At 38.8% G+C, this 11,876-nt stretch overlaps 1 protein-coding gene across 5 annotated transcripts in view; it reads right to left on the bottom strand.

The window, feature by feature from the left end:
* Window positions 1-11,876, bottom strand: part of CHL1 (cell adhesion molecule L1 like) — a 210,131-nt gene that overhangs the window by 33,185 nt on the left and 165,070 nt on the right. For all 5 annotated transcript variants that reach the window (XM_030307262.1, XM_030307255.1, XM_030307261.1 and 2 more), the window contains 4 exons: window positions 10,660-10,791; window positions 4,708-4,848; window positions 4,271-4,382; window positions 2,155-2,321 (listed from right to left, as the gene is read on the bottom strand). In XM_030307262.1, the coding sequence (XP_030163122.1) occupies window positions 2,155-2,321; window positions 4,271-4,382; window positions 4,708-4,848; window positions 10,660-10,791 (552 nt within the window). The remainder of the gene's footprint in view (window positions 1-2,154; window positions 2,322-4,270; window positions 4,383-4,707; window positions 4,849-10,659; window positions 10,792-11,876) is intronic.

The following is an 11,876-nucleotide window of genomic DNA, read 5'->3' as shown; positions in this document are numbered from 1 at the left end:
TGGTATTAACAATATGAAGCTCAAAAATGTAGCTACAAAATTAAATATATCAAATAAATTAAATTCAAATTCAAATCAAATAAATTCAAAAAAATCATATTTGGATGTCCAATCATATTTGGATGTCATATTTGCTCATTATGACTGTTTCAAAACATATGATCCCAGGGGTGCCTGGGTGGTTTAGTTGGTTATATGTCTGACTCTTGATTTTGGCTCAGTTCATGATCTCACCGTGGTGAGATCAAACCCCAGTTGGGCTCAGCACTGGGCGTGGAGCCTGCTTAGGATTCTCCCTCTCCCTCTTCCCCCACTTGTACTATCTCTCTTTCTGTCAAAAAAAAAAAAAAGAAAAAGAAAAAGAAAGAAAGAAAGAAAAAGAAACAAAGAAAGAAAGACAATCTACTCAGTTAAAAAATATGTACATATGATTCTTACCCTTAGAGGCCATATTAAAGGTTCTTTACCCTGCTGTGGCATTTGGTGACTTTCTCAGAGGCCAAATCTCATGAGTTGACCCCCAATTCCACAATTACATTTTAGCATTTGCTATCTACATAATACTCCATGAGCTGATTAGAGATTGAAAGTGATAAAACAATTTGATTATTTGGTATCCGAGGCATGAAACTTGAAGATACTATTTAATTGAATTTAATTATAAGTGAATTATTAAACATCTATTCCTATTTTTAAATTTAAAGTCAGAAATCCACTTAATAATAACAGATACTACTTAATAAGCATTTATTCTATTTACGAGGACTCTGCAATAAAGTTCACAGTCATGCAACACTTTATAATTATAATAAGTCTATAAAAATAAATATTTTCACCTTATAGGGAACATAAGGCTAAAATGAAATTAAGTAACACCAAAGTTTACTAACTGGTAAGGGCTTTAAGCTGCAATTTGAACCTCAATTTGGCAGAGACCAAAGCTCTTGCTTTCAATCACTATGCTAGATAGCCTCTTACTCAATTCAACTCTTGACATTTTTTTATATGCAAAATTGTGTTCTTATATTTCATTGACAAAATTGCTATATATTCCTTACATATAGAGTGGATATTTAGAGCAGACAAAAAGTTCATGGCCTTGTCCATCCCTTTGTCAATTAGCAGTTCTGAGGTCCACTTTGCATCAAGTGCTGTATTGGGCAAGAAGAATGTGAAGGTTCATTTGGATTCAAGGCTTCCCTCTCCTTGACTTTGAATCGGGCTGAGTTGTTAAACTCTGATATAGGCTGGTTTTATAAAGTCTAAAAAAAATCACCTTCACTGACTTCACAAGGGCATTTTGAGAATTGTATATGACACTTAAATATGGGGGAAGACATCAAAGTTAAGCAGACATAATAGGGGTATATTTACATGCTTTAAAAATATAATCCGCAGGGTTGGCGTGTTGGATAACTTAGGGTACAAAAAGAAACAGATACTGTAAAAGAATATAAGACAGAAGAAAAACAAGGAAGGAAGAGTATGTGTGAGAAGAGAGACAGAGAATTATAAACACATCAGTAAAGACAGACAATTGAACAAATATACCCTCTCTAAGCAGCAGTAGTGATAGGCCATGATGATGATGCACCACAAGAAACAGATCCTCCCTACAATCACTGTAGGATCTTCCTATTATGTTTTCCTGAAAAGAATTTTCTGAGCAATTTTAAAATCAAAATGTCAGTGAAACCCATGACTTTGTTTTGAAGAGAGAATAAACACACAGCTGTTCATGGGGTTTTGTCAAACCGTTCTGATTCTATCATGCCCCAGTCTTTATGAAGCTGAAGTTTGATGAGTTCATGAAACTTTTAGCTCAAAGTGTTGGTTGCCGATGACATTATGTTGAGTTGGTTATTGAAATAAAATAGTTACAGAAATACCCCCAAATAGGGCATTTTAAAATCTTGCTGGTCATCCCCCAAACACTTAGGTCCCTTTTAAAATTATAAAAAGAGGTGAACACGTCATCAATATTTCCTATAATTTCAGTGATGGTCTTTCAGATGAAACATAATCTGGGAGTTTCAAAATACAGTCTAAAAATTTTAATACGCACTCAAATTTATATCATATTGTCTCATTTGGGAAAAGGACAAACTGAACCTATGTGAGAATTCATGCAAAGTAAAAACAAGATAAAAGTACTTCTAATATCCAAATTGGCTGTCACAGCAGTTTTTCCTTTAGCATTTTCCACCCAACAAGAGTATGAGCCAGCATCGTCTTCTGTGGTTTTGTTGATCTGCAATGTGCCATTTTCATGGATATGGTACCGTCTACCTTCAAGGGGTTTCGCTTCATCCACCTTCTGCCTATGAATATAGAAAGCATAAATCATTTTAGATGTGACAGTATTATATACTCTTTTTTGAAACTGGTTGCTGATGTCATTTAAGCTTAGCCCTTCCAGGAGCTCAGAAGACCTTATGTTCCATCGGGGTTTATATTTTCCCCCAAATGGGTCCTATCCTAGGTGTATATCATACCTGTCCAAACAGCAAATAGGCTAGAGGAAATCCTGGACCATGTTCTAGGCTTCTGCTGTATTCCTGATAGCTATGAGGACTGTTTTGCATCTGTCCTCACAGCTTAATAAATATTTTCTGGTTTATTGATGGTGAACTCTTTAGTTAATGATTGCTTCAGGGTACTAAATGGGAAAGCTAGTAATTGAAAGAGATAATGAACCTTCTGAACCTCCTGCCGTCTGGGGGAAACATTGGTCATTCAGAAATATTACAGGCCAGGAAGTAGTTCCTGTCCTGTGGACATGGATTACATTTACCCTTATCAACCCAGAGCCATTTTCTCCTCCATTCATCCATTTTCTAAGCATTTGCTGCCAAAACTTGATTTATCCAGTGCATTTCAATATAAGACGCTGCTGGAGCAAAAAAAAACACAAACAAACAAACAAAAAAATCAAAGCATAAACTCTGGCTGCTGTTCACACAGGACTTTCTAGAGCTGAGACTAGGGTAAAGCCAGTGAGGCACAGAAGCAAAATGTAAGCGTGGCCAAAAAAACTCAGCACTCAAGATGAATCACATTTTAATGAACTATTTTTAAAAATAAAAATAATGCAAAAAATCCATTTTTTAAATCTTTTTTTTAAGTTTATTAATTTATTTAGAGAGGGAAGGGGGGAGAGGGACAGACAGTAGAGGGAAAGAGAGAGAGAATCCCAAGCAAGCTACACACTGATGCGGGGCTTGATCTCACAAACCATGAAATCGTGACCTGAGCCAAAATCGAGAATCAGACGCTTAAATGACTGAGTCACCCAGGTGCCCCAAAATACCCAATTTTTAAAGAAAGATCTGATCCTGCACTTTAATGACCCCGCCTCCCCATCTACCCTCTAGTCTTGGCCTTGCAGAGCAATGGCAGACTTATTTAAGAACAGTTTATCCAAGCTTTTCTGGTGAAGTAACAAATATGTCAGATTCACACAGGTGTTTGGACTGTCACACCAATAAATACATTTAAATTAAATTCAAAATACACGTTGGAAAAGTTTTAAGGGTATGTGTTTGGAATCAAATTCAGGCTTAGATAATTATTTAGAAAATACCCAAAACAACCACAAAAAAGTACAGTCAATTCTGGACAACATGGGTTTGAATTATGTGGGTCTACTTACACATGGATTTTCTTTCAGTAACTATATTGGACAAATTTTTGGAAATACACAACAGTTACAAAAAACTCACAAACTATGTAGCCTAGAAATATGGAAAAAACAGTTAAGAAAAAGTTGGCTATTATTGTAAGTATACAGTATGTAATACATATAACATACAAAATGTGTGTTAATCAACTGTTTATGTTATGGGTGAGGCTTCCAGTCAACAGTAGGCTTTTAGTAGTTGAGTTTTGGGGGAGACAAAAGTTATATACAGAGTTTCAGTCACATGGGGGATCAACCTGTAACCTCCACAATGGGCAAGGGTCAGCTGTAATATATGACTTTTGATGTACCCAAAATGAAAACCAAGTCTATCTATATAAAATTGCCTCAGTAATCACTTCAATTCTTTGCTTTCCTCTGTAAGCAGAAATGGTTCTCCCTAATCTCCCCATGTGAGAAAATCCTACATATCTGGTCAATGATTCCAGAAGAGGTAAGTAATTAAGTTTGCTATCTTATTTCTCAGAGGCATTGGCTAGATGGAACAACAGCACGTCAAATGATGGATGAAGACACAATGAATGAAATCTACCACTGACATTCTCTTAAGAAAACCCTGTACCAGCTTACCAGGACACTATGGCCTCGGGTGAAGCAAAGTACTCGCAGTGTAAGAAAGCACTATACCCAACCACCGTAGCATAGTTTTCTTCATCTTCAGTTTGTATCAGTGGACGAACATCTATTTGAAAATAACAAATACAGTTGTGAACGTTCATTAAGAAATAATGTGCACAAATTAAAATTTTCTACATCCTAGTCACATTAATAAAAATGGGAGACAACTGAATAACACAGTATAAGGTTTTGAGTTAGAAAAATATCCAAATTCAATACATTTTTGAAAGTTTAATTTTAGTAGGATGGCTAATGCCCACACGCTAGATTAAAGGTACTTTGATGTTTCTCCCCATGTTTTATATGTTGAGAATTCAGTCCACTTGTGTGTATGACCTTGAACATCTTCCTTTAGAAAGTAAACAGTCTGCTCCCAGACTGTTACTTACCTACAACATCAATATTGGCATTGGCAAGGATAGTTCCATGGACATTTGAGGCTTCGCACTGGTACACAGCAGTATGATTTGGTTGTAGGTTGGTAAAACTGATTTCCGTGGGGGAGACAACATCACCAGCAAATGGATTTTCTGCAAGAGATTAAAGAATGTCAGTATGATAAAAAATGTGATATAAAATATTTATACACCAATTATTAAATGTGTCACACAGTATTTATATTTTAAGGCGAGTTTAGGGTGAATAATAGTTCACTGAAGCCAATTTTTAGAATTTCTTACCATCAACCATGTTTTTTTTCCCCTGACCCTTCTCCAATTTCAATCTTCCTTCAAATTAATATTTATTGCTAAAATATTTGTTGATCTCAAGCTCATTGCCTCTCCATATCCATACCCATAAATAAAATTTCAGATTTTCCATTTGTCGTTCAAGTCCCACTATAACTAGACCTTACTCACTCTTGTAAATTTAGGTCCTAATACTGCCCCGCACAAATCACATGAATCAACACAGAGTGATCTCCCCAACCCACCAACATTGGCTCCTGTGTTCCCCCTTTGACACTTTTATTCCTCTATTTGACTTCTCTGCCCTTGTGCAATTTTCTGGTGTGTACTGTTCATTTCAGTTGTCTTGCTTTGCTATTCAACCACTTTGGCTACACAACTTATATATTTCCTTTTCACAGTAAGACTAAAGCCTTCTTGGGATCAGGGGCTAGATTTTCTATATTTTGGCAATAAATGCTACCTCACTCCTGATCCAGGCATAATTCTGGAAATTCCTTTGGGAGTTAAGAACATCTAACATTTCTAGTAGATTTACAAACGGCCAAAGAACTCTGTTGGAAGTGACACATGCATTGTCTCCTTAACTCTGCTCAGAACCTTCGGGGTCAGCACTAATATGGCCACTGTGGAAGAAGGGACTGGAGTCTGGACAAGTGAATGCCACCTCCTACAGCATTTGGCCACATGCCAGATCTCATTGCTCCACTATGACACTACAAACAAGCAGTGTAAAGGAAACATATTACCTAGGAATGTCAAGTGAGGGACACAGATGTTAAATTTTTTTACTTTAAATGACATGACAAGATTACCCATAAACCTAATTTTTTTTTCTTATTGTGTCTCTATTATATAAAATAGTGACTATACTAAGTTTTGGTTTGTAGAAAATGTTGAATATTGTTTATTAAAATAGAAGACTTTCCTTATACATTTTTTCCTGATAGTCAGAAATGAATATGTTTTTACACTTGACTATGACTCCACATAAGCAGGACTCTGACTGTGCATTATGCACTGTGTTCTCAGTGCCTGAAAAGCAGCTATCACGGAGGAGGCAGTCGGGAAATATTTCCCGAAATGACTGAAAGCCATTTATGTTGGGTGGCATTTTATTCCTAGAAGGTCCCTGTGGTAGGCAGAATTGTAGCCCCCAACAGATACCCACATTCTAATCTCTATCAGTAAAAAAATATTTAACCTTACATGGTAAAAGCGACTTTGCAGAGGTAATTAAGGTTAAGGACCTTGAGATGGAGGGATTATCCCGGATTATCCAAGTGGGGCCAATGTAATTACAAGGCTCCTTAATATCAGAGAGCCTTCCCTGGCCATGGCCAGACAAATGGAGATGCCTATCAAAGAGTGGTCAGATATGCAATGATGCTGACTTTGAAAATGGAGAGTCATGTGCCAAGGAATGTGGGCTCTCTCTAGGAGCTGGAAAAGACAAGGAAAGGGATTCTCTCCTAGTTCCTCCAGAAAGGAACACACCATGGCTGACAACTTTATTTCAGCCTAGTGAGGCTTAGTTGGACTTCTAACCTGCGGAATTGTAAACTAATACAAGTATACTATTTTAAGTCACTAAATTAGTGATAATTTGTACAGCAACAGTAGAAAATCGATACAATCCTGCAGAGTCGTTTCCCTCTTGAGAACTGTCAGGAAGAGGAGCTCTCTGAAGTTCTTCAAGGCTGCAAAGGACTGAGTCTCTGAACCGATTCCGCATTCCTATACCTGATGCCCAGCTCTACAACTGTCAGAGCTAACCCCATCACTCTCTTTAGATTCCTTATACCATCTTCCCATGGGTAAACCCTGAATCAAACACAGCCTTACAAAAAGAAGAAATGAAACCAGAGCCTCAGGTTTGAGATGAGTAACAGCTGAGCATGGCTTCGTGCCATCCTCTGGGATAGGTACCAGAAGCTGCAGCGTGCTGCTGCATACAGGCCAAGGCTAACAGGAGCTCCCAGGATTCAAGAAAGCCAGTTCTCTATCAGTATCAAGCAAAACACACTAGGTGTGCCATAAGTTGTCTTTGGTCAGCTCAGTGAGCGATAATGCAATACACTGGGAGCAACTTCAGCTCTGAGACTTAATCATTTCTGGGTTCCACGTTTAGCTCTAATTTTACTGGGGTTGGGGCACCTGGGTGGCTCAGTCGGTTAAGTGTCCGACTTCGGCTCAGGTCATGAACTTGCTTTTGTGAGTTAGAGCCCCATGTTGGGCTCTGCACTAACTAACAGCTCAGAGCCTGGAGCCTGCTTCAGATTCTGTGCCTCCCTCTCTCTCTGCCTCTCCCCCACTCATGCTCGCTCGCTCTCTCAAAAACAAATAAAAACATTAAAAAATTTTTAAAAACCTATAAATTTACTGGGGTTGTGTCCTCAATTAAGTAATGTGACCTCCTTGAGCCTCGGTTGCCACATGTGCAAACGAGAGAATTAAAAAAAATATATATCTTCTGCAGGGCTTATTAGGAGGCTCACAAATATTGGATGCAAAGCATTTGAAAAAGGTTAAGCCTGTTATCAATAAAAGTAATCACTTTTTTAATGATTATTTATTTATTTTGAGAGAGACAGCAGGAGTGGGGATGGGACAGAAAGAGAGGGGGAATCCAGAGAGAATCCCAAGCAGGCTCCAGGCTGCCAGCACAGAGCCTGACCCGGGGCTTTGAACTCAGGAAACGGTGATATCATGACCTGAGCCAAAACCAAGAGTCTGACACATAACCAACTGAGCCACTCAGGCACTCCAAGAGTAATCATTTTTGTGTAATTTTGAAATACTACATATAAAGGATATGGAATTGCTAGAATTATAAGCTCAGAGAGACTTCAGATCATTCAGTTATCCCACTGTTACTGAGCATCCCAACCAATGAATGGCTATAACCCATTTGCAGGGGAGCAAGGGGAGCTATGGTCGACAGCTGTGGAAGGAACACTGAGCTTGAACTCCAAGGATGTGGCTTTGTTTTCTATCACTGCCATTATTCAGCTGTGCTGTCTTGTCTAAGTTTATTTTCAGCCTTGATCTCCTCATCCGTGAACAAACCTATTGACTCTTCTTTGGGAATACATCCAGAACCTAACCATTACCACTATCAACCTAGCCCTAGGTTCCAGTGTCTTCCAGGCAGCTTCTAGCTGGAGTAGTCGTACAGCTGATTTTCAATTCAGAGACAGAAAAGCCCTTTGTTAATAGATTAGATCATTCTTCTGCTCAAAATCCTCAAAGTGCTGCCCATATTATTTACACTAGAATTGCAAGTCCCCAGGTGAGCTTTCCCCTTTATGTATGACGTGGCCCCTGCATCTGCCGATTGATCTTGCGTCTGAACACTGCCCACTAGCTCAGCTCCAGCCACGTTGGACTCCTGGCTTCCCATCAACACTCCAAACATACCTGAGGGTCTTTGCCCTCACTGACCTCTCTACACTGGAAGCTTTCCCACACATGGATGCCCCCTAAACTCTTTCAGTTCTTCTTTTTTTCAGGTAAATTACCACGGGAGGCTTCCTAGTATTATCTTAAAATAAAAGAGCCACTCTCGGTCCTGAACTTGTATTACACCCATCCCTTAGTCAGCTATTTTTTATTTATCACACTACAACACAGATTTATGTGCTTATGTGTCTATGAATTGACTCTCCCCACTAGAATGTCAGGTCCACAGGAAAAGGAACTGTTCATTTTATTCACTGCTACCGTCCCAGCAATAAGGCCGGTCAGTTCTGGCACAAAGAAGGCATTCAATAAAAATTACTGAATGAACGAATTGATCTGTTAAATATGAATAATCGTACCTCCATTAAAAATGTTCATTTGGGGATTCAAAGCAATATATGAATGTCCTTCATAAACAGCCGAGTGCCATTCAGATATATAATTTTATGATTTTATGTTTCAGAGAATCTGCATTCCTTATTTTAGCATCCTTACCATTCTTTATAAACAACAATTGATCTCATTTCCCTCTGATCTACCTGAAGCCTTATCTTTCATTTGTTAGTCTGCTCTCTAAAGAGATGAGGGTAAAAAATCTCAAATTTGAGGATTTCAATAAAGAGGGCTAAGGTTTCCTGAGTGTGTGGTATGTAACAACAATAAAAGTAAAGAATACTTTAGGAATGTCCCTGTCGTGAGCATTTTCTGCATGTTCTTTCCTTTAATCCACATAACAATCCATGAGTTGGTACAATTTTCGTGCCCATTTTACTGATGAGGAAGCAGATTTTTTTTTTAATTTTTTTTTTCAACGTTTATTTATTTTGGGGACAGAGAGAGACAGAGCATGAACGGGGGAGGGGCAGAGAGAGAGGGAGACACAGAATCGGAAACAGGCTCCAGGCTCTGAGCCATCAGCCCAGAGCCCGACGCGGGGCTCGAACTCCCGGACCGCGAGATCGCGACCTGGCTGAAGTCGGATGCTTAACCGACTGCGCCACCCAGGCGCCCCGGAAGCAGATTTTAAGAGTGTCAGTCATAGGCCCAATCACACAACTAGTAAATAGTAGAGCCTAGATGCAAACACAGGCATTCTGGCCCCAGAGTTTATAAACTATCATAATGTTGCACAGATAAACGATTATCCTAGGTGGTTGACCACAATGACTTCTTTCCATCACAACCAACTATCATTAGCTCTGTTGTGCTGTGAAAAAACAACAACAACAACAAAACTAAACCTTTGGGACGTTCAGTAAACAACTCAAGATCATATACCTGGGAAGGTGCACAGCCTAGATGGGACCCCAGGTCTCTGAACCACCAGATGTCTACACTTGGTATGAACAGTCCAGGACAAAAGAAACTTATGAAAGCCATATATATATGTCTCAATAACAGAAATGCTCAAGATTAAACTAGTCAGTTGACAAATAAGATTTGTTCTGTCCTATTTTGACAAAGACATTCAAAATGATAAGAGCTCTAGGTTCAAACTGAGGATTTTTGGACTTCTCAGAGTTCTTTGCTGGAACATGGTAGAGTAGGGAGAATCAGGCTTCAGCCCTTGTGCATCCCTGCCTTTCCATGCCCAGCCCATTTGGGATGGCTGAGAGCTGACTAGACAGGGATTTTTCTGATCTTGGGTACAAATGGAGCTCAGTCAAGAACATGCAGGGAGCCAGGGGTAGGGGGCATGTTTACAGTTCTCTTTGGCCTGTGAAATTCTCAAATAATGACAGCAGGCATGACCAAAGGATGGCCAGACCAGGTCCTTGTGAAGAGCAGAACCCAAAGCCGGGGTCACTGTTGCTTGGGTCTAAGGGCAATTCTGACTTTCAACCCATGTTCTCAACCACTAGGTCGCTGCACCAATTTCTTCTCAGGGAAAAGCAAAGGAATGGGCTTTTCTCCTTTTTCTCAATCAGCTGCTTTATCTTTTTAACCTAATTTTTATATAGAGTTAATATAATGACCCAACAAGTACAAATGTTATTTATCACTTCTCCATAAATCTAAGCATAAATCAAAGTGCTGGGAAAGATTCAACTTTGAACTTCCTGGCTGGATCTGTCTAGATGGTCCAGCCACTTCCCAACTCCCATCTTACACATAACCAGGGTGTCTGCCTATCAACCATCCGAGCACACCAAGCCTTCAGCACTGTATCACAATTGGTGTTTCACTTACTGTCAATCGGGGAGCCATTGACTCTCCACTTGAGTGTGGGCTCAGGCTCTCCTTCTGCCTCACATAACAAGATACCACTGCTCCCGGTGCTATACACACCACTCTGAGGTTTCTTTGTCCAGCGAGGAGGCTCTGGAATAAAGTGAAGACATCATAAGTGACTTTAACCATGTCAGGAGGTCCGAAAATTTTAATGCCTGTGTTTCTATAATGTGCCAGCAGATGGCAGCCACAATAAAGTGTTTCACACTAGTTCTTTCTTGTAAATGTTCCGTCAGGCAAGGTGGACACTGTTTTTAGTTATAGGGTGTGTGCATGCGTGCATGCATGGTGTGTGTGCGTAATCTAATTTGGACTCTTAGCATGCATAATAAAATTAACATGTATACAATCACTTTGTTCAGCATCACAAGTATCTACCTCATTAACAGAAAGTGAAGGAGGGATAAGCAGATGGTTAAGTTTATTTAGTGCTGGCTGCGGCTTATTTTCAAGCTGCAGCAAGGCGTCTAAAAAGGCTGATATTCGATAAATGTATCTGGAGAATTTTTAAATGAAATTGAAATGTCCAGCATTTATTTTAAATATTTCTTAATGACTTTGTATCATTTGTATACCCATACCGATATCTAATTATCTATCTTAGAAGTGTGGAAACATTATTTTCCTAGAGATTATTTTTTGTAAGACAGGGAGAAGAAAGCCATAAAGCAGCATTTAGCTTTTTGTCCTGAAAACAATGGAGGAAAAATGTATTTAAATTACTTGCATCTTGGCATGTTCTATTGCTCCAATATTATAATTCTAAGTGGTGTTTCAGTACAGAATGAGACATTTGTCTTTAGTGCAAATATTACTGCCATATCTTGTCACCTTAAGTATATTACTATGTCAGGAGTGAATAAAAGATTTAGATTAAAGTGTGGATGGTTTGGATAATTTGATTCCAGAGAAAATTGCACAACACCTGCAGGTAGTAATTTCCATCAAGTGTTGCTTGGTTATTTCCCCCAAGACATTCTTGGATTTCCATTTTTAGTCAAAAAGGAAACTCTTTTAAAGATACATATATGTGAAATGAAAAAATAAGTCATGTAAACTGCTTTATTTTGTGTAAGTAAAGGGGAAACAAAAGGATTGTGTCAAAAGAAAATGCCTATAAATTCACCAAGCAAATCAAAAATATGCAAATAACCGTGCAAGTTCAACTCTGAGAA

The sequence above is a fragment of the Lynx canadensis genome, chromosome A2 (assembly GCF_007474595.2).
Source record: "Lynx canadensis isolate LIC74 chromosome A2, mLynCan4.pri.v2, whole genome shotgun sequence".
In the NCBI taxonomy this organism is placed as follows: Eukaryota; Metazoa; Chordata; class Mammalia; order Carnivora; family Felidae; genus Lynx; species Lynx canadensis.
This window is presented reverse-complemented; position numbering and strand designations above follow the sequence as displayed.